Source organism: Solea solea, chromosome 14 (assembly GCF_958295425.1).
Source record: "Solea solea chromosome 14, fSolSol10.1, whole genome shotgun sequence".
Taxonomy (NCBI): Eukaryota; Metazoa; Chordata; class Actinopteri; order Pleuronectiformes; family Soleidae; genus Solea; species Solea solea.
In genome coordinates this window covers 20,134,917-20,159,045 of record NC_081147.1, presented here as the reverse complement: position 1 = coordinate 20,159,045, position 24,129 = coordinate 20,134,917, and the positions used below count along the sequence as shown (strand labels likewise).

Below are 24,129 nucleotides of genomic sequence, written 5' to 3'. Positions count from 1 at the left end.
CCCCCGCGCGCGCTGTTACGTCCTCACTTCTTTCATGATGCTGTGGCTTTGACCCTTGCAGTCCAGTCATTGAATGCTGTAAACACACTGTCGGGATTAAAAACTCTGCTGTAGAAATTCATTCTCTTCTCATTTATTTCGATCATTCTATGACCTGACCCTCTTTCTTGGCGCACCTCCTAATGCGCTGTTTTTCCTCTTATTTGCATGGGTCAGAGTGCATGTGTGTGGGTCGAAGGACAACCGGGCAGATGGCTTTTCCTTTCCCATTAGCCAAGGGGAGTAGGTGGACATGTAGGTGTGAGCTGGAATGCACAAGGACAGAGAAGTCTTTGACCATGACAGAAGCCACTGCTTATTCGGTCACCCATCTCTCTCCCCTTGTCTATCTTCCCCTCCTCACCCCTCACTACCTCCGTCCTCCCTCCCTGATTGTCTGGTTTATCCGTCTCTGCAGGCCTGACGTATCTCTGCGTTCTCTGATAAGCCGTGCCGACATAGGCAGGGTAAATAATGTCGACACTCATTTAAACCTCTGTGACAGGTTTAACGACATGAGCCCGAGACTGGAGTCGTAACGGAGCAGCAAGTCTGTACTATTAAGGTAGGCACCGCTCATGGTGAAAAGAAAAGAAAAAGTATCTTGTCTGCAGAGCTCCAGTAATGAATCCCATTGCTTCTCAATAATATCTGAGGTACAGTCTTGATTCCTTCAGATTAGTGCCAATGCGTATACATGGCGTATAACCACGGTGGCTTTCATCCTCTCATGCTTTATCTGCACATTTGAACTGTCTTTCTTCTGCTGCTGTGAAATGTAGAAAAAAAAGCTTTGTGTGTGCCATCGTCTGTAGTCTTCACTTTCTTTTGATTTAAAATTCAGATATCGTCTGCGGAATGTTCTTTCTGGTTGCCTTGGCTTGAGTGGTCAGGGGAGAAAAAGGAGGGAGGGGGAGCGGGGCTGTGGGGGAGAGACTGGTATTCTCTTTGTGCCGTTCACATAATTGGGTAACCTTAAAAGTGTTAAAGGTACGATTGCTGTCAAGCGTGTGGGGGTGAGAGCTGTAGCCATAGCAGCAAGGACATTGTAAAACCTTGGCCGGTTCTTCAGCATTTTTAGACGCACGTACGCATGACTGAGCCGAGCCACATGTGACCGCCGCCGCCATCAATAATGAATGTTTAAAGCTTCAAAAGTTTCACCTAATGTCTTCTTGCCGTGGCTGTGATGCACACGTTTGCGTGACGGGGAATCTTTCGACATCTTCTCTCGTTGTGTGGTGGCTTTTCTTGCATTCAAAACAAGGACAAGATTCTCTTGTTTGTCTCTTAATATTTAAACAAGTCGCAGGTGCAGTGATGTACGGCCTTGTGTCTTCATGGGAAATCCTTTCGCGGCGACTGAGAGACAGCTGAGGAGAGGAGAGAGACTTGAGGTTGGCGACGGGGGCCGTCGCTCCGTCTGTTTACTGTTTCACTCCAGATGCAAAACACCTCTCTCAGAGCTACAGTATCTCTCACCTGCGGGGTGTTCCACTCCTGGTGCAGTGGTACTGGTTGACGTCTGTTGAACTCCATCTCACATCCTGGAAAAGCAACTTCTCAAAGCAAAACAAACACTCGTGCTGTCACGCAATGCTTTTGAACGTCGTTGCATCACGCGTGGCCTCTCTGCTTTGCATGCGCCGCCATGTTTTATTCACAGTGAGGCAAATCAGATTTGTACGCAGAATGGAGACGTTTTTTTTTTTATTATTTTCAGAGATATTTGAGCTGAAGCGACGAGGATTTGGAGCCCCACACACACACACACACACACACACTTCCCTTGATTGTCATCGAGGGTAAAGACATTGAGAAGGGTGAAAGAGACACAGAGAGAGAGAGAGAGAGAGTGGGAGAGATGTGCAGGATTTCGCTGATTCATGCAAGGCTCACCTACACGAACAGGAGCTGTCTGAGGGGGAAAAATAGGGAGGGAAGGAAATTGAGAGATAATGGGAGATGGGAGTGGGAAAGAGATGCTGATGATTCATGTGCAAAAAGTTTGAGAGCAGTTTGCGGTGGTCTGCCCAACAAGCTGGGAATGTGGAGAGAAGAGAGAGAGGAGAGTACAGATTAAGAAAGGGAATGAATGCAATACTAAGTCTTTCCCTCTCACTGGGGAGTTGTTCACTCAAATGTTGACACTGCAAAAACGTCTTCCTGGTTCATTCCAGGCTCAGTTCACTTTTTTTCTATTTGATAAGCCAACCTGAGCTCAGTGCAGAGAAACATTTAGTGATGTGCGAGATACATAAACATTTTAATGGCTGAACTCAAAACAAGAAGTTCCTTCTGCCTCCGCCGACAGAACAACTCATCCTTTTGGCTGCCACCGCCTCCTGTGATAAACTGAAATACTCTCTTCACTGATAGCAATCTTTTCATTATATTGGCCGATCGGTAAATAACTGTGTAAAACATCGGAAAGTAATCAAATATATCAAGATAACATCCCCGCGGCTCTTGTTCTGTCCAATCAGTGCTCCGAACCCAAAAAAATATCTTTAATTTATATGTGTAAAACAGTGGCGAACAGAAACTCTGAACTCATCGAAGAAGAGGGAACCAGTGAATGACTGATGGTTCGCTGATTATCAAAGTGGTTTAATCAGTTCAGAATGATCGTGCGTGTGGTGGCATATAATAATTTCCTGTGCACTGCACTCGGTTGAAGATAAAGCCTTGAGAGGGTTTTTTCAGTGTCTTGCCAAGATGTGACTGATATGATCCTGGATTCACCGTTATGTGGTTAAAGTCCCCCAAAAATGCATGTGTATTATTATTATTATTATTATTATTTAGATTTATAACCATCAGTAAATTGTCCTAAAATTGCCTCAGCCTGGTTTGATATGTCTCTACTTCAACAGGGTTAATGGCTTGTGTTTAATTAAATGTATCTCAGTGAGTGTTATTTAGATGAATGAGTGTTGCTGCAAAGGTTAGAGGTCATGTAGAAGGACAGAAGCCTTATCAGCCACTTTAAGATATGACAGAGAATTAGGACCAAAGACATACTTGTATTTATCGAGGTCCGAAAAACGTACAAACCTATCGCTGTGAGGACATTTTGACCTTATATGCTGGAGACATTTTAAAGCGATTTTTCAGGCTAAGAGATCTGGTTTTAAGGTTAGGATTAGAATTGGGTTTAGGTTAAGGTTAAGTGTACGGGGCTATACATGCAGTATGTCTGTGATGTTTCCTCACCGAGAGATAAAAATAAGTTTGTGTGTGTGCGTAGGTCTGAGGGTCTTAGATGAGAAGCCCTTCTGCTGCTAAGGTAAAGGTTGTGAAATGAACAGAAAAGTCTAGAATCCTCTGACAGCCGCACTGACCAAACACGAGATTTATCTTGGCCTGTGAACCTGGAGAAAAGCTTCCCCTGGCCTGAATGCCACTTACTGTGGAGTGTGTGTTTGTGTGTGTGTGTGTGATAGTGCTTGTGTGTTTGTTTGTTTGCAGTTCCTCCTGAGGTTTTGCACCTCTTCGAGTGGAGCCTCACTTGCCCCCTCTCTGAGACAAAAAACAAGCTTTTTGTCTGTGTTTGTTTCCCTGAGTTTAATGGAATGGAATCATGGGATGAAAGTGCTGTTGTCTCATGATTTCACTTTTCTATCTCACACGCAGGACAAAACTGTGTCACTTTACATTTTGAAGATTGCTACAAGGACTGGTGGTGGAATCTGTGTGCTGATTTATAGTTTTTTACTATTTGTGATTGATTTTTGCTCCGTCCCTCAGTCGTGGCAGATGGGCTGGAGGTTCTGCCCTTGACAGTCTATAAATGTTCCAGTCTTACATTAATGTTATTAATGTGCTCCTTGTCTGGGTCTTGACCTAAAGAGGTGCTGTGGCATTTGTAAATGTCTGATTTGTTTTGTCATTTTTTGTGACCTAGTTGCAGGGTGTTTAACACTGGTGCCTCACATCAAAATTGGTTCTTGGTTCAAATCCCAGTTTGGCTTTTCTCTGTGTTGTTTTCTCAGTTTTAACGTGATAAACAATAGGCTGGTGACCTACAGTATACCTGCCTCTTGTCCAAGGTCAGCTGGGCTTGACTCCGCCTCCCCCTGAGACCCTTATCTGTAAGCAGTATAGATTAGGAATGGATAGATTTATATGTTTTTGAGGGAAGCACACAGCAATATTCATATATACATATATATATATATATATATATATATATATATATATATATAAGCATAATTGAAGAAAAAAAAGATATATATATAGATCTATATATATAGATCTATAGATATATATATAGATCTATATTTTTTTTTTATTTTTTTTTTCTTCAATTATGCTTCTAGGTTTAGGTCAAGTCCAGTTGAACCAGCAGGAACTATCGGGAATCAAAAACCCATTTTTGATATGCATATGTATGGTGAAGTTTGAGCAGTAAATCCACGAGTTTAAAGACTTAAACACATGCATGTATCAACAATATGTGACCCACCACAGTAAACCAGCAACAGGTAGACATTTATTTATTTATTTATTTTTGTTTTTTAACAAAATTAGGGATTTTGCGTTTGGAAGAAGCCACTCAATGCTTCAGACCATAATAGTGTGGGTCTCAAAATCAATTCCTAGTTTGGGTGTGGCATCAGCTGCTCATCACGGAGGAAACACATGGCTACTTAATATGCAGCTGCTGCTGAGGCTCCTCACTGTCACCGCTGCTTCACAGGAAAAACACATTGCAGAAGAACTAAATCGCAGCTGTGACAGTGCAAAGCTTTGGCTGTAGTTCTTAATGAAGACAGAGGTTTCTGGTTTTCTGATAATATCACTTCTGCTATGCTAGCGGACTCTATCGCTAAAACGTTAGCATTTAAGCTAGCGGACGTTATCGCTAACACGTTAGCATTTAAGCTAGCGGACATTCTCGCTAACGCGCTCGCATTTAAGCTAGCAGGCTTCATCGTTGCAAACTTTCCCCAGAGCTTATACACAACAAACGGATGGATTATTTAGCGGCAGAAAGAGAACAGACACAATACTTCACTTAACTATACACTTTGTCTAATTGGAGGATTTATTAGCTTTTTGTTGCAGTAATCAGGACAAACAAAGAATTGTGCACTGGCATGTATTTGACTGTCTGTTTGTTCACTTCGCTTGACTTGGTAACTTGGTAACCAAAGTAGCTTCATTTAGTTGTTTCACTGAAAAATAGAACAATGATGTTGGGATCAACTGCCTGTGTCAGTTAAAGGGATGGAGGGTGTGGTAGCATAGTGTCTGCCATGTTAATTGTTATTATTATTATTATTATTATTATTGTTAAATCTCCTGCTGTTTTTCTCTTCCTCCCGTGTGTGTGTGTGCAGCTGCGGGGCGGCCCTCGTGGCCGGGATGCCACTGTGTGCCGTGCCAGTCCACGGTGGACGGTGAGGGGCAGGAGGAGGGGACCGAGTGCTGCAGACTGAGAGGAGGTGGTCTGCACCAAACAGAAGACATGAACCTCTGCTGGAATGAGATCAAGCGGAAGTCCCACAATATTCGGTAAGAAGCGGTTCACACTGTAATGGATGGGTCCGATGGTATTAATGTTTTCAAAGACGTTATATGTACGGTGTCTGTGAGTTTGAGTTGTTTGGGGTGAAGGTTTACAACTTTCTGTCAAAGACAGGTTTGATTCTCAGCCCTATGGCAACGGCTGTGGCATTTCTAAACCTCACAATTAAGCTATTTAAAAAAAAAAAAAAAAAAAAAAAACTAGTTCAATCATCACATGTATTCCCTTCACACAATGTGACACATTTCTGCTTTTGATGTTGCAGGAAATAAGACTAAGCAACTTTTTTATCACTCACTTTTGATTAGGAAGTTACTGACACATTTTCAGTGGGGTGACAAAGTCAGAAGTGATATCTTTATCACTTTACGGAGACTTTAAAAGACCTCCGAATGATAGGGCTGTAAATTAAATGTGCTTGGATTGATGTAAATATACTCCTGCCCTCTCTACCCCACATTAATCAAACATAGGAGCAGTGTGAAGTGCTCAGCTTGTAGATTAATTACACAGAAAAGAAGAAACAAAAGTATTGTTTAAAGACCCAATATAAAAAAAAAATACTAAAAACAGAAATGAAAGTCACAGATGCAAGAGTGGAGGGAAATTAAATTGATGGTTCACAGCGACGGGATAAGCAGCCGGGAAATATTATCTGAGGGCTTGCAGTGACAACAAGTGTTTGCTTACGATACAGATGGAAGTGAAGCTTCTTCCATTGCTATTTTTGGACAGTCGGACAACTCTGTGCGTCTTAAAATAGTTTCTTCTGACAAATTGCTTGATGTGTGTATGTGCATATAATAAAATCAAATTACTTATTTTTATTTCCATGAAAGTTTTACTTTTTTTTCCCATTAACTGGATTGAAGGGAAATTGCATGTTAACATTGCCGACATCCCCGACATCAAAAAGTCAGTCCTTTACTTTTTGAGTTGTGCTGTTCAAAGTCAAACAGACCGTGGTGAAGGTAATGATGTAATTCTATGTTATGCCGGGTTTCATTTGGACCACTTTAATGGCACACTTAATCATTTTAAATTAAATTTTTAATAACTGTTGACCATCAGTCACTCCGTTTTTATTATTCACTGTTTGCAAACTCCCAGTCAATTTTACACCGACGTATAATTCAACTAATAAAGGCTGATCTTACAGCTTTCTGACTTCACCAGTTACCATTTAATAAAGACTCTTAACTGCTCTCTTAACGCAGTAATTTGTTTTTCTGCTCGCTGAATATTAAGCGAGTACTGTACTTTTAATTACTGTGGCAGCTGCTCATGTGTGGGCATATATATGAGTACAGAAACCTCATGTGTGTCTCTCTGACACTTGTCTGTGTTTGCTTTTCATTTCCCTCCTCACGATTCCTTTTGCTGTCATTCATGGTCAGTTTACCCACAATTAGATAAAAACATTTTTGTTAACATTAATGCATTTTTTAGTGCTCATCTTTTTATGCCATTATGCAAGTTGCACCGGAGAGAGGACTGCTGGTGCAAAACAGTTAGAGGGCAGTCGTGTTGTTCTTTGATGCTTAATTGGAAACTGTCCATGCTTGCTGCTTCATTTCTTTCAATTCATCTGGCATCCTGTTTAGACCATTGGCCTCTTAATTGCTTACTTGACCCTGATATATCTGGAGGAAGCAGGGTGCAGTGGTTCCTGGTGGTGGGGGTGTGTTAGGGAAGGATGGATGTGAAATTGTTTAGGACAGTTTCCCCCTGCAGTCCTGTGTAATGAGATCACTATGGATGGCTCGCAGTGGCTGTTTGTGCTCGAGTGTGTGTGTGATTGTATTTGTTACCTCCCGAGGACATTTTCTGCCATTAACACTGACCTTGTCAGGACCGGTAGTCCTCATGGAGACCAAAACCTGCTCCCAATCAGGCAGAACCTCATTTCTGAGGAACTGGTTAAATTGAGGGGTTAGATTTGAATTGTTGTGATGGTTAAGGTTAGAGACAACACTTTTGTTTAGACTAAATTAATGGAAATCAATGAGCGCTCTTAAAAAGGATGAGAGAAAGGGAGTTTGGTGAAAATGAAATCATCACAGAGGAGAGATGGGGTGGCTGGGAAATGGGAGGGGCGGAGAGGAAAGAGGAAGATGAATGAGAGAGAGCTTCAGTGAGAAGCTGTCTAACCTTGTGGGTGAGATCTGTCCAGAGGAAACGTCTGACTGTCTTTAATGCCAGCGGCTGGACAAGTGCAGACGACTGGCTCTGTAATAGCCTGTCTGGCAGTGATTGACAGATGGCTGAGTTTCCGTTCGTAATGAAAGTCATGGCGGCTTTCTTCTATCCTTTTAAGTTTCTCTTGCATTATCCCTTTATTGGAACTTGAGTGGTTTGAAGTTGAATCCCTCATGCTGAATTTTCAGGGAGGGATTTCTAAACAAGATAGTGTTTAGGATTATCCTTGAGGCGTTTGGTCAGTATTTTAGACACAGGTGTATGAGCTGAGCATTATTTTTCTATTTTGACACATTTTTTAAAAACATTGCTGTAATAAAAGTCTGTGCAGAAGCACCACCACAAACATGCTGCAGCCACTACACACTGTGCATGACACCGGTGTGGACATGGACCAAGGCTCCAGTCCAACATACTCATGTTGGCACGTTAACATTTTACAGCAAATGTTTGTTATTTTGCTGTTTTTGCTCATTATTTGCTCATCAGCACTAAAGGAAAACAAAAATGAGACATTGTAAATGTAAATGTTGAACTCGAAACTTCAAGAATAAAGATGGAATATGTCGAGATTTAAACTCGACATGTTGAGATTACATTTTTTCTTCATTCTGAGAGGGACTTGAATCCATGTAATTGTATGTAATGACGATCCATACATTATCCATCATTTGTGCATTAACAACATGCCTGGTACAATAATCCATGTGCAATATGTCATGTACAGTCATTCTCTCATAAACCCTGCGGCAGCAAAACTGTTTAAGTTTCATTTAAACTGAACGTAAAGCGTCGTATATCCTACTGAGCACATATTTTATCTGTTGATAATCTTGATTGTTGGGTGTTATTTTAGTGATAATGGAGCACCCCTCGGGCATTAATAATATATTCTCATTGTGATTTGATGTTTCCGATTCCTCTGTGGAACATAAATGTTAGAGAGAGAGGTCTATTCAATAGTCAGTGAGAAACATGTCACTTTGGATCACATAGGAGTGGAGTGACTGACACTGCCATCCCTTGAGCCAGGGGGGGGAAATAAATAAATAAATGATGATTTGAAAACACATGCTGCTATTTCTGAGAACAAATTAAGATAATGAGTAAATTGCACAACAACATATTTATAGCTGGCAGTGGTACAGAGAATTTATCAGTGTGACACATTGTCACTCTGCTAATTGGTCTCGGCGTTGATAACGTTGGGTTAGAGGTTTGACATTTTTTTTTGTAGATGGTAAAATCATCGACACAGCGAGCATCTCTCTCTCTCCACACACACATGCACGCACACTCGCTGTGTCACATGTGTTACTGACGTGCTGTTTTCATTGCTTTTGTGTTTATATGAGGATGTGGTTTCATGTCTCTTTGCAGTATTGAGAGACACCATTGACTGGACTGAAGCATATTCAATGCATCTTGCTGCTTTGTGTTTGTCATAATCACCAATATACGATTTTGAATATGAATATATGTATACATATGTGTGTGTGTGTGTGTGTATATATATATGTATACATGTGTGTGTGTGTGTGTGTGTGTATGTATATATATATATATATATATATATATATATATATATATATATATATATATATAAAGAGACTGTTATTTACACAAACATATTGCTGGGGTCATTTAGCCATCTGTAACTACTGTGTAAGAAAGTACAGTGAGTGTGGGAGGTTTCAGAGCTGTATTTCTGCCAGTTGCTCAGTAGAGACTCATTATTAGAGAAAATGAGTTATTATTCGACCAGTTTTCATTCAGACAGTCACAGGATAATGATCTGAAATAAGTTCCTCGTTCCTTCATTTTGGGTCAATTACTTTTTTTTTATTACTGTTTTGTAAGTGCTTGACCTGTCAAAATTAAGTAAAAAATGTTCACAAACACTTAATTTATATATGTATGTATGTATGTATGTATGTGTATATATTTGTGTATGTATTTATGTGTGCGTGTGTGTATATGGATGTATGTGTGTATGTCTGTAGTTATATGTGTGTGTGTGTGTGTGTGTGTGTATATATATGTGTGTGTATCACTTGACACTTGATTGATTCATTTCAAAGAATGAACGAAATGTTGCATGTGACATTTTCCAGGAACAGACCATCGGAGCGTCACGCCCACTTAACACAACTATTTTTGTCACTTTTCATGTGGCGTGCTATGAATTTATTAACTGTAACCGTGTGCAGCACATTCTGAAAATGTCAGCTCCTCCGTCTGTACAACACTGTGCCTTGTGGTCGTGTGAATCTATTTACCTTCATTATAATGCATTTTATATTCTGAGAAAAACAGAAAACAAATACAAATAAGTGCAATACAATAAAATTAAATAAACATATTTAAAGTATTCACAGGTTAGTCAGTCAACAGTTGTTTGTCTCAGAAAATGTTAGGTCAAGCTCCCAATTTTGTAAACATAATTGCCAATCGACCCCCATGTGATTTCTTAAATTCAAGAATTTAGGGCAAGACACAAGAGTTCTATTTACACCATTTATATTTTTAGGACATCATTAAAGTACATGGTTTCACACAGAACAGAAAGTATAAAAAAAAGTCTTCTTTATTTTCCAGCACGATCAACAAACTTCCAAACATGTTCTGTTCGGAAGATTTGTGTTTTTGTTTTTACCTGTTCTTGTATAACTCAGCCTGTTTCATAGTGCGATCAAAACAAAAGTTCTTAGACTCGCTGGCTCTGGCAGTCGAACATGAGTCTTGGGTGTTGCCGAATCCTCACAAATGTCACCAGTGCTTCCTGGTTATGTGCAGGTATGAAGTGGATTTTCCATGATTACGGCGTCAGCAACACTGATAACAATATCAGCTATTGTGCAGGGGTTGGTCGGGCTGTGCCACATAGTGAGGTGCCCACTGTTTTGCACTGCAGGGAATGCCCACCAGGGCTGGTGTGGGTGGCGAGTGGCATGCTATGAATTTATTTGCCACATGGCTCAGATAACTGCAGAGAGCCAACCACCCACACTGAGCGTCTGTCTGAGGGCAGGGAGAGACTTGTGAGTCTGCTCTGTCGTTACCACAATGCTCCTCTGCTCGCTATTCACAAACCTACTCTACTTTCCCATTCAGTGTCTTTGCTTGCTTGTTTTTCTCTTCTATTCTACACTGCGTTTGCACTATTACCCTCTTATGGTGTAGTGTCAATAGTGCTTTCTTCTAACACCTTAGGTTTAAGCCTGCCCCACACTAGAGGATAATTGGCCAGATTTTGGTCCTGATTCGGTTGCCTTCTGATTTTAGGTTGATATGAACAGATTATCTGGCCAAATTATGCTGTAGTGTGAGGGATTCTCTGCATCATCTACTAGGAACCTTCCTAGAAGGAGCAGTTGGCAGCCACTGAGCAGTGCCTGGGGAGCAATGGGTGTTGGGTACCTTGCTCAGGGGTACCCCAGGCCTTTGACCTGGTGAAGACTCAGAACCAGAATCCGGTTAAAAGCCAAGTTCCCATTCCACTTGGCCATGGGCTTCCCATAGGCAGTAGAAGATCTCACCTTACTTTCTAATCTGACCACCAGACTAGGTAAAAACTGTGGAAGCTATCCTGGCAAATGACATTTACTTGTGGGTCCTTTTAACTTTCAACCATAACTTGAACAAACCAAGATGATTCTGTCTTCTCAGCCATGAATTCGTCCACAGTCTTTTATCAGCACAAAACATCGTCCAAACAACAGCAATTAACGACGACAGTCCGCCTCCATGTCACGTGAGTTTCTGTGAGATCCCAAATCCCGGGAATCTCCACCCGCAAATCGTTTCATTAAACGCCAAAGTGTGTGGTCCTGCGTCATGACTAGTTTGTGCAGTCCGTGGTTTCTCAGGATTAAGACACTGAAAATCGGTTACAAAGTCTGTTGCGTCTGTGGTCGCCCACGTTTTTTCAAATCAAGTCAGATTTGAAAATCCTCTAGTGTCTTAGTGCAATGCCCTGTGGTAATTCTGTGCCCGACTGTTCCCACAATATCCTCTGGCAAGTTACACGACGTTGTGGTTATTGAGCTCCAATAACATGTTGGTGATAATTCTGTTGTCAAAAGATTGGGCTGAGTAGTGTGGGGGTTGTGTAAAAATTACAATTAAGATGTTCAGATCAATCTGAATATTTATCCATGTAAAGAGACTGAATTATTCTGAGATTCAGTGGTTTATTTCAGATTAAAGAAATGTAAGCATTTTCCCAGGATGCTCTGTAAAGTATATCCTGAATCTGATGCACAATATATTTCCACAACAATGTGATTTTAACAGTGATTCACTTCTTTATTCAGGCGTGACATTTTTTTTTTTTACATTTTAATCATTTATGTCAGATTTCAGCATAATTATTTCATCCCTTGCACAAAACTCCCCACGACTGTTGAAAGACGTGGTTAACTAGGGAAAGATATAAAGAAGGAATCACAGCTTTAAGGCTTTTGGGACAGACACCACATCTGTTGGCAGAGCCGACAAAAACAAACTTTGACACACTTTAACAATAAAACAAAACCGCTGGGGAGTTAGGGTCCCATGAATAATTTGAATTGCCACTCTATGTGTGAGCGAAGCTGCGAGAAGAGCAGTGAATTTTTTGCCTTCTTACACTCCGTCTGGTGCAGAACAAATCAGGGACGGACTTGCACACATTGGAGACAATGTTTGACTTTTTTGCACGACTACAGTGTGCGTTTGATTAGCAGACGTTAATTAGGTTTTGTGCCAACGCTACGGAGACATGTTGAAGGGTTTATATGGTGCAACTCAAATCCCCAACGGAGTGAAAACATTGTTTCTGTTGGAGCTACAAGAAAAGTTAGTGTTGGAGATGCTTTATGTTAATGCCGTGCTCATGAGTGCTTTTCACTCGAGTTACCTTAGTAACAAATGGAAAAAATCCTACTTTTAATGTTTGTCACCTGATTATAATTGACTTCTTTTACTGCTGTGATTGCAAATTACTAATGCAAACAAACAGCTGCAGCAGCCACAGCATAAAAAATAACTTAATTAAAATGCTTCGCAATTTCATTGTGCGCTTGTTCATACAAATTATTTATTAGTTCCGTTGACAGTGGCTGCACTAGAGTTTGCAGTAAGCTAATTTCATCTGTTCTCCTTTGGGCAGGAAGAAGAAAACAACATCTCTGCCACAGCCAAACAAAAACACCAGCAACAGATATTCACATCATGTTTTTAACATAATACAACATTAAAACACATTTGTTTGAAAAGGTGGCGATAGCAACTTCAAAGGAGAATCCTTATAGTGAGCAAACTCTTATTTGGTGTGACAGTAAAAGCAGGGAAAACACACAAGACACCTAAACCACTCAACATATTACAGTGTTTGTATTTTTCTTATTCTATCTTTATCCTAAAAAAAAAAAAATCCTTTTCATTAATGAACGAATGGACACATTTTCATCCATTAATAAACTAACTTTGTCCTGGCATGGAGTAAAAGGTACAATAAATCTGATGGTTCAAATCGGAATCTACTCTCACCACACAAACACATGTTCGTGCATGTTTTGGTCTCCATGGCGACTACTGGTCCTGACAAGGTCAGTGTTTATGCCACTAAAAGAGGTAGCAATTACAAATACAAGCACACACACTCACACTCATCAGTCTCTCATTTGTCTAATTTCAAGTGAACCTTCACCTTGGTTGTGCCCGCACTCCTGTCAGTGTGTTTGTGTTAAATTATGGAAAAGCTTCCGTCTTTAAGTGTGCCTCTGCATGCTTGTCACATTCTCTACGTGTTTGCATTTTGTCGCAATTATGTCATCGTCAACGTTCACTTGCGTCCTCGCCGTGGTATCTTGTTCAGGCTCTCGGTAAACAAGTGTTCTCTGTTATACACGAAGCACTAAAACCAAATGAAGTCATTAACGCATGTCTGCTATTTTAGGTGCTATATGTGTAAAGTTTATGGCACTTTGAGGCGACGTTCTACCAATTAAACATTCCCACGGCATCTAATGTATTTCGAAGCTGTTATTTTCTACACAAGTCAGGAGTTTTTTTTTTTCAAACGACGGCATCATAATCAGAGTGCACATGGGGAGAATATGGCGCGTTCTAACCTAAGAGCGGGCAAATTAGCTTTTTGTGGGGGATTTAAAGCTTCAAAGTTAAAAGTGAATTTTAAATAGAGCTGCATAAACTCAATATAATATAAATGAAGCTGGATTAATCAGTGCAAGGCAATTAGCCTGGAGCCCTACAGTGTGAAGTTTAGGATAAAGACATTTTCAATGGTAATAACAAGCACCCCAGTTTGTCATTAGCTGGTTTTACATTTCACAATTTACAGATGTTTTTTTCTGTATTTTTCTGTATTTTGATTAAAAAAAACAAAAAAAAAACTTTCAACCTCAAAGCAAGCAAACCTGCCTCCTTAGGCTGCAAAAAAAAAGATTGTAACTGGAGTGATTTCCTGGTGGGCATAAGCTGTTGTAAGCGTATAAACACTGTGGCAAACAGCCCCAGTGGTTGGTCTACTCTTGTCACTCATTACATATGTTTCCCTCAAATCGCAGTTAAATGGCCGTCGGAAGAAACGCTGAAGGCAAGGCATCAATACAACTCTGCCACCACTGGAGAAATCTCTGAAAGCATCACATACAAGGCAGAAAATCTTAGGGGAACGTTAGAGGAGACAGAAACTCAGGAAAGCCTAAGTGTTTGCATTTCACAGCCATTACACTGTGTGGTTTATTGATGTTGGAGTTGACATTTTACGGCTGTCATTTGGGACCATTTGCATGTGGGCTGCATCAATTTGGTGCATGCAGCATGCTCAGGGACAGTGACAGTGAGCCGATATCTGGGGTCTTTCTAGCAACTGAGGTGAGCATGTGTGTATTGAATTAGGAAATTTTTTGATTTGATTACTGAGAAATAGTTGAACGCATCAGGTATTTGCCTTTAAGCTACATATTCTGTTATTGTTCATTAAAACAGTATTTAAAACTGACCAAAGAGAAGGAAATCAGAAAAGGATACAAAGTATACAGGAGATTTTTTCCTCTTCTGATATATCATTCATTCATTCATTCATTCATCTTCTCTCACGTTATCCTCCACATGAGGGTCGCAGAGGACTCTGGTGCCAATCCCAGCTGACATAGGGTAAAGGCGGGGTGCAATCCTGGACCGGTCGCCAGTCCATCACAGGGCCATCACTCATGCTCATGTTCAATGTAGAGTGTCCAATTTGCCTAATCCCCAAATCTGCATGTTTTTGGACTGTGGGAGAACCGAGGAGAACATGCAACCTCAGTGCAGAAAGGCCCTGGTTCAGACCGGGTCATGATCCCTGAATCTGATATATCTATGTTAGATTAATTGAAATTCAATGTTACGTTGAATATGTAAACAAAAACTATAGCCCTATTATTAATTGTACGTTTTTGATGAAAGAATAATATTCACTCCACTTTTATCACATTTTTTCCGCACAGTGTTACACTTTTGTTTTTGCTCTTGTGGTTATTGGCCACACTTCACCTGCCTGAACATTGTTCTCCTGTTTAATGCACATGTCAAAAAGGGGCAACGATCACTCTTCTTAATGATGGTGGTAAACACACAAAAATTGCACCGAGGGCTTGGACGTGGGTGGACACTCTGCTTCAGACTCGTGAAGTGTGGGAATGAACTGAGACTGTGTGGTTTGGTACGTTTGTTTATGTTGCATAAATTCAATTGTTTGGTTTTCATTAGCTTTGAAGTCTTTTTTATTTTTGTTAATGTACTTTTGAACCATGCTTTGTGGAGGCCTTCAACGTGTGCTGTCAAATGAAAGCTTTCTTCAGAAATACAGAACAATGTCTTCTGGTATGCAAAGGCCACCGTGGTTCCCTGAGGCACTTGGGAAATGGAGTGAGGAGGAGGAGGAGTCCTCGGTTTGTCATAGTCTATCTCACCATTAGATGTCTCTAATTCTTACATGCTCGCCCTTGAAGCAAATTGTCTGTTCTATTCAGGTTTGAGTCATTTAAATCTAAATGAAACATAGATTTCATCATCTGTTTGTAAGTTGAGCAGTGTTGCAGACTGGATTCAGGTTTTCTTTTACCATTTGGTCCTATAACATGGAATGGAATATCATGGAATCACAATAACACAATAATCAAGATTAATTTTAGGTCCTTATAGTGTCTTATATAAACCTTATTTTGCCATCTTTCAAACAGTAAACCCATATATTAGTGTTTGTTGACAGTTCATTTGACATTAGTCACTCGCTTACATCTCTTCATGTTGAATTATCATTGCTCCATGTCATCTGTAGTTCAATCTCCATTTCCTGTGATGAAAACCTTGACATGTGTCTCTCTTTAAGAGCTGGCTCTAAGGAAACCGTAGCTGTGGAAACCAGCTCGCTCATTTTTATGTCTCAGTCTGACAGGAAACAAAAGTGAAGCGAAGCTTATTGTTTTGTTTTTTTTGTTTGTTTTTTTATTATCATGGTGACGAGTCCTTGGTAGGTCGTCCCTTTGACCTTTGAAAAATGCTTCACCGTGCACTCCGCAACCTTGTCGGTTGTTTGTACCACGGTCACGATCCTGGAGCTGTTTTTTGAGAATCCAGCCAGGGTCTGCACTAACATTTCTAAGCAACGTGATTGAAGCTCCCTTCCTTTCTGTTGAAGTACATGGTTACACATTCCAGAGCGTGTCAGAGAGTGAAAAAAACTCAACTCAACAGGCTCTTCTTTCCAATAATTGTCCTCCACGGCTGACTCAGCTGAATTGTAGACTATCTCTCATCCTGGGGCGAAGCTTCACTTTGCCTCAAGTTAAATATTTTTTCTTCCCTCAAGTCAAGTGAATGAGATAACTCAGTTATAACTCAGCCAAAATGTGACATACAAATGTCTTGGCCTTACTATGTTGATGTGTGCCTTAAGATGATGATGAGATTTGGCTTCTATACATATCACATTTTAATTGCTTTGGAGAAACACGTTTGTGGCATCTTTATGTCAGTGCTCTTTCGGTCTTTTATGATTGGAAATGTTTGTTTGTATGTGCTTCACTCCATGAAGAGTAGTGATGAATGATTATCTCGGGCTTCACATGATTATCATACAGTATATCACAAAGTGTATATATAAGACAACAAGAAATTAAAAAAATGCAACCCTACCAAACCTGGCAAACTCCGTAGTTTCCTATTGTTTACAGTGTCAAAGCACTTCCTTGATTGAACAGTTACACGGACAGATTGCCAGGAAAAAACACTCTCTAATTAACATGGAATTATGTGGTTAAATCGGGGTAATCACTGAATGTTATTATAACAAAAACTGTTTTTATTAGCAACATAACAAAGGCTCAACATCATTATATTGTTGATCTCTTAATCTCTGTACAAATATACAAATATGTGTTATAATGTATATACACGTATATATATAACACATATACAGTATTTGCTTTGAATGTTTTTACCTCAAAATTAGAATTTTTTTAAACCAACATTAACTGGTAAAAGATTGATGTTTGTTTCATTAACCCCTCCTGAATTGTATTGCCAACTAAACTTATAGATATATGAATGATACATACATATATATAATATATTCATATGATATGAATACAATCATTTTTTTAAACATTAATAGTAGATTTGCTTCACAGCAGACAAACTTATTATTTACATTTTTTTGTTCAGAAAAGCTGTGTTTCAGAGATTTGGTGCGCCTCCTTGCTGTGGTGACACGTCGCAATACAGTGCAACCATTATGCAACACAACACAAGACAAGACAACAACACAACAGGGTAATGCAAATCAACACAGACAAGGCTCATATTTTATTCTTTTTTCTTTGCATATTGCCAAAAAAAATCTTCATTTTTTTTTTTATCTACACAGTTTGACTTAATATTCACCAACAGGCTAAGAGTAACTATGTGACATAGTCAAGGTGTCAAATTGCAAACTATAAACCAAATGCAGCAGTGTTGTGTGACGGTGGACCACTGTCACACACCCCCTTATTCTTTTTCCAGTTCTTGCAACATCTCTGCAATTGCGAGAAAAAAAAGACAAGCAAGGCTGAGCTAGGAGATAGGAAAAGGGCCAAGCTCAAAAACTTCCCTCGGCCCTAAGGCAACTCACCAGCTAACTCCTCTCCCCTAAAACAGCAGAACCACTGTTATCTCCTATGCATTAATTAATCATCAAACCAAGCAGTAAGCTTCCCTCTAATCTCTCTGACTGATTGGGGAGTAGAATTCTATTTGACAGTGTTATTTATTTTGCATGCTAACCATCAAGAAATGTAGCAGATACAAGAGTAATTAGTATGCAACAGAGTTGTTGTTGTTTTTTTGTTGAGTTATGCCGAACACAAAACCCATGGTTTGTTCGACAGCTACACAGCGCTGTATTTACACCAAAGTCATTGTGATTAGGATTCTTATCCACAGCAACCAACAGTGATGAGCTGATAGATGCTCAGTGTCTTTCTCAAGGACACACGGACGTCGGTCGGTTACCGCAGCTCTTGCAGCATGAATGTGTGTGTGTGTGTGTGTGTGTATTCATATTCATAACAAAGGTCGCGCTCGCAAAGGTTGGCCCGCATATTTTATCTCTCCAGAATAATTCTCAGGAAGCTGATTTGGGAAATGAAAAATGTTCTGTTATGTTATTGACTCGTCGAAGTTTAGACTCTTTGTGTGAAATGTGTTGTCGTTCAGTCCTGAAGCTGCATGTGATTCTACGAGACTGTTCTCCAATGAAACCTAATTATGGGTCGTATGTAGGAATTAAAACCCATAGGTGAGTTTTTAAAATCGACAACCCTGGCGGTAGTATAATAACAGCAATCTGGTACATTGGGTTTTGGTACATTATCTGTAACTTACTACGTAGCCCTGTTTTATTTTAGCCCAAACCCTAACTTCACTAGCACTTGTGCGTAGTTGAGTTGAAAAATACTGGTGTTCTAAAAACGTGCTTGTATGGGTCGACTGGATCCCAGTCACCCATTCACACCCATTAATCATCACTGGAAGCCCACAGTATAGCATGCTAGTGAACAGGTCTGGGACACAAGCATTGCACAATGCATCTCACACACATAGCACAAACACAATATTGTTGTTGCCGATAAATAATAATATGCCAGCACATGCCCTGATGTCAAAGGTATATGATACCAAACAGCACTTGTAGGGATAAAACATCACTCTCCTAGGCCTCGCTCACACCTGGCTTATTATGTCCTGAGAAATATAATCACAACTGGACAGTGCTGAGATTTTGTATTCTCAGCTGGCTGTGTCTCTTATGACTCACTCCCCTCCTGTGCTGTATGGTGATATGCAGTGGCTTGTTTGTTTGTGAGAACAAAATTATATTTGACTACAGAGGTGAGTCCCATGTCAATGTGTGTCTGTACCAGCGACTCAATCAAAGTACTGCTCACGCTGCTGTAACATGAAATAAAATTTTAACCATTAGAGAAAAAAAAAAAGAAGTCACGTGTCGATCAGTTTAAATTCTGCGGCGGTGGCTTCTAATAAATCACGTTTGGTCCCTGAGCAGTATCAAAATACTTCTAGTCCATCGTAAGACTGCAGGGGGTCAGAGGTCAGCTGAGGTGGAGGTCCGTAATGTGTCCTGGGGATGGATAGCATTGGCTACATACAGTACGTCCCCAAACCATACCTGAACTTAAAGCTGTCCACTTGTGATTTGATCACTCAGGACAAAACTTGGCAGACTGCAAATATCTGATTCTTAAAATACTTACTCCCCTTAATACTTAAGCTTTATATGAGTGTGTTGCTTGTGGGTTCCTCTCGCTGGATGTGTGGGGATCTGGTAAAATGCTCTCCCATTCGCTGAGTGTTTTCATGATTTATGTTTTTGCCTATACGTCTATAGAGGTGAACACTGTTGTTTTGGTTGTGGGACGTCGAGCTACCTGTTTTTCTCCATTATTCACGAGAGAAGCATTAATGCAACTGAAGCTTGGCAGTGAACGGGACCCCCAGGCCAACTGGAATGTATACATGCGGTAGTAATTTGACTCCCAATTGAATTAGTCGGACCTTCAGAAATTCGATTTTGTACAATTTCAGTCAGACTCACAGGTTTACATTATTTTTTAACGTCCAGTTTCAGTCGGTCTAACATAATAATTAGTTCATTTGTAAGTCCATGTAAATGCACTGACCATTTATGCTCATGCTCCCTGTTAGCATCTCTAATGTGACAGCACTGGCAAATGGTGATGTGCAGGAATAATCATATTTGTGTGCTGGGCTCTGGTGTGTAATTGAAACGACTCTTACACACACACGCGCGCGCGCGCACACACACCTACCTGTCTATACCAGCTGTGACGCTGGCATAAGAGCAGTGTTTCCCTCAAACATTGCTCATGATGCTGGCAGGTGGCAAGCAGATAAATTGCAGGCTGCTGCGGGTAGATAGATGCTGTGAACTGGGTTTTTTTGCATCGCCGAGCATGACTCAGCTTGGATGTCACCTGATTTTGCATTCATATACTTACACATAACAAACACCCAACACAGATGACAGTGTACGGCCCACTCCCCTCAGATACTGTCAAGCTTTTCAACTCCTGCTCAGCTGATGTGCAGAGTATAGTGATAATAGTGGCAGATTTACCGTCACGGCGCTTAGTCATTTTTCAAAAACAATGAGTCCTGGTACTTCAGACAGTGGTAGACAAACGCAGCCTCTCATTTGTAGTCTGGCACAGTCCGTCTCTGATAATATTTATCAGCTTCAGCCAGGTAGCCTTAATTTATAACATGAGCTACATGACTTTTGAAAATGCTATCATCGGCAGACGTTTGCTGTAGGCAGCTGGACTTGCTTGAGTCTACTGAAGACCTGGACGACTGACTGCCTTCACAGACATGTTGATGACTGGTGATTTATGAAGAAGGGTAGTGTCGGGAGTATTACTCAAGTACAGATCGGATTTATTTCTGTTCTAATTCACACAAAGCTTAATTACTTGAAAAACCACACACACACTGCTGTATTATTCATATTCTCCAACTGCTTGTTTCTTAATGAGGAAAAGCCTTTCAGGATGTGTTTGGCCAACTTACGGTTCCCCTAAACAAATGTTCTGTTTCTGTTACTAACTAAAAATGCTCTGTGTATCCTTGACTGCATTTCCTTTCCGCATAAATCATTTGCAAGGCTGATTTTTTTTAAGCACTTTAAATCCAGGACTGTTTATTTACTTACACATTTGTTTGCTGCAGGCTTCTTCTTCTTCTTCCCCTCTATCTTCAACGGTGCAAAGCCTGCATATCTCGGAATGTTGTAAATGCCACCTGTTGTTCAGTGAAGTAGTAACAAACCATTTGTCGGAACACACACTTTCACAAAAATAAATAAAAAAGTAAAAAAAAAAAAAAAAAAAAAGCAGCACAGGGACCCGTCGACAAACAGCATCATAGCATTTCTATGGGGTGTTTGTTGGCTCATTTATATTCAATACTTTTGTGGAGAATTGTTGAAGTGTTAACACCAGGGTGCAGGGCGTGTATCTCCAAATTAACGAGATAATGGAAGTGTTTTTATATTGATTTGCAATTTCCTGGAGAATATTGTGAGGTTGAAAAACAGTTTCTGGGAGCTTTTGAATGCAGGTGTGGATGCTGTGTGCCTCCCACACAGTGCCTGTGCAGTGCCACTTGTAAATTGCCGTTGCCATTAACCAATTTAATGGTTAATTAATTATCACTGACCATAATTATGAAAGGTCACTGAGAGTGTTGCTAAAATGCAGCACTCGGGTGCCGTTGTGTCCAGAGGGACATTATCAAATTTGATATGACTCATCTGAGGTGCAGTTAATGGTCCTCAGGAACACTAAACCCCAGTCCACAAAATCCCTGCAGATGTGTTTCCCCCGACAGTTTGTCTTGAGCACATTGGCGATTTGATTTATTTTATCCTGTCCTGGCCCACCTTGCCATTTTCTCATAGTCAGTCACCGTCTCCCCTGAAGACACAGGACTGACTGCTCAGCCGATATTAAAACCTCTCGTCCTGTAAACGCAACAGTGGCTGAATCTCTTGGCAGGTGATTATCAGCAGTTGTCCACTCCTGGCGAGACTTAAAAAAAGGGGTACATATAGCACCTTTAAGTTTTGGATGCAAAGAGAGCTCATGTTGTGTGGACAGTATGAGATGTCACCTGCGGTATTGTTGGTGTTTACTCTACTAACTCTCTCTCTATCTGTGTGTGTGTGTGTGTGTGTGTGTGTGTTGGCAGGGCGCGTCTAGAGGCATTCTCTGACAACAGTGGGAAGCTGCAGCTCTCTCTACAGGAGATCATAGAATGGCTGACAGCCAAGGATGAGGAGCTGTCAGAGCAGCTGCCCATAGGGGGCGACGTGGGCGCCGTCCAGCACCAGCGGGAGTTCCACCAGGTAAAGTGGATGATGAGAGCTACGAGTGTTACACATGCAGCGCAAGTGTTGATGAGGGAGATCTTTTTTTTTTTTTGCCTGAGTGGTTGTTTACTCACTAGACTCTCTGTCTCTCACACACGTAAAGTAGTAAGAATCACAATGAATCTGGATCACAAAACAAACCGGCGGCCAAATATCATATGATTCAACTGAAACGTGACAAAAGCATGTCATCCCAGCCCGACTAGTCTCTTCCCACTCTTTTCTTGCATTTTTCCCCTGACTTATTTGAGTAATTTATATGAATAATTGAAGAGACGTAGGAAGCTTCCTGTCTAACATTTAAGTTTATAGATGTGATGTAAAGATGGGCCAGCTGGGCTCAGTAGGATCTCTTTTCTTTGTTGTGATTTTGCCTAATATTTCACTCATGTGATTGAGTATTTTTGCCTTAATGGATATGATTTTGTTCAATTTCCCCAGATAATCAAATAAAAATCATCCGTTCATTCACAGATCTTTGCCAAGAGAATAACAGTGAAAGCAAAGGCACAAAGGGGATCAATATAAACGCGATTAGTGCCATTTTTCCATAACCACGACACAGTGCAATAAGATTTAACATCATAATGATGAATTTTAAGACAAGAAGTTGCTTCTGTCAGCTCTCTATTCTGATGTCTACATCCATTCGGGAGCAGTGTGAGCTTGTTGTGCTGTGATCTATGCTGTCGTGTGGTCACAGTTAACTCAGTGGAGAAACACGCGGACCGGTGTTGTTGTTGTTGTATAGGTGTCGTTTGCAGCGCGTCAACAAAAGCTGGGGAACAAAACAGACCTCTGGGAGTTTGCAGATAACGGCGTCTTCGCTGGCGGCCTTTGTAGACATCAGGGGATGTTGATCAAGGCAGAGTTTATTGTCTGATCTAGTCAATACTGGATAGATGGAACTTTCCTGAAGTTCAGCCGCCATTGATGCCACTGTTGAAGGTGAGACTTTGTGCGCTGTGTGTGTCTTGGGAGCGCCGTCGATTACATACCATGTGCAGTGCAAACAGCTCTTTTGGAAGGAAAAGTTTGAGTATTTTGTTTATTTTTTTTGTTGCTCAGTTATATTTTGTCTTGTTACTTTATGTGTTAAATATAAATATAGATGTGTGCGTTGGATTTCCTCCCACAGTCAAAACACTTGGTGACTAGGCAAATTGGACACTCTAAATCAGGGGTGACAAACTAATTTTAGTTCAGGGGCCACAATTTGATATTATGTGGGCCGGCCAAGTAACATCACTGCATTATAATAACCTACAAACAAGAGCTCCAAATGTTTCTTCTTTGTTTTACATTTAATGAAGCATCTTTTTTCAAAACATCTTATGAGCAACATATGAGCAAAAATTCTCTATGCCTCGATGTGGCCCTGTGATGACTGGCGACCTGTCCAGAGTGTACCCTGCCTTTTGCTCTATGACCGCTTTATCCTCATGTGGAGGATAAAGCGGTAGATGAGTGAGCGAGTGAGTGAGTGAGATATAAAACGAAAAAGATTTGTGTGAAAAAAATAAGGTTTTCTTCCTTCCAAATAAAATATTAAAGTGTCTCTAATAGCAAACTTGTTGGAGAACTTCTCCTGATTTGCACTTGCAGTAGATCAGTCAGAGACACTTGGATTGCCTCTTTATAGCGAGCTGACACAGTTTGATGATACAGTAAAGGTTGTGATATTTAAGGGGGATCGGAGCAGTGGTTCTTCTGACACGGCTAATCACTCTTACGTCGGTGTGAATCCTTGTTAGCTCCACGGCGGTGGAGGAATCTGTGGCTGCAACTGAGCAAAGTCATAGAAAAAACACAGATGAATGTCTCTGTACATCATCGCAAGACTGGACAACGTTGGACA

At 40.6% G+C, this 24,129-nt stretch overlaps 1 protein-coding gene across 4 annotated transcripts in view; it reads left to right on the top strand.

Moving 5' to 3' along the window:
* The first annotated feature begins 442 nt into the window (after positions 1–442).
* drp2 (dystrophin related protein 2) overlaps positions 443–24,129 on the top strand; it is a 77,228-nt gene continuing 53,541 nt past the window's right edge. For 3 of the 4 annotated variants that reach the window (XM_058649866.1, XM_058649864.1, XM_058649867.1), the window contains exons 1-3: positions 443–604; positions 5,385–5,559; positions 22,091–22,247. In XM_058649866.1, the coding sequence (XP_058505849.1) occupies positions 5,513–5,559; positions 22,091–22,247 (204 nt within the window). In that variant the 5' untranslated portion in view covers positions 443–604; positions 5,385–5,512. Of the gene's footprint in view, positions 605–4,720; positions 4,820–5,384; positions 5,560–22,090; positions 22,248–24,129 lie in introns of those variants that run through there. The other variant, XM_058649865.1, reaches the window with a different exon arrangement.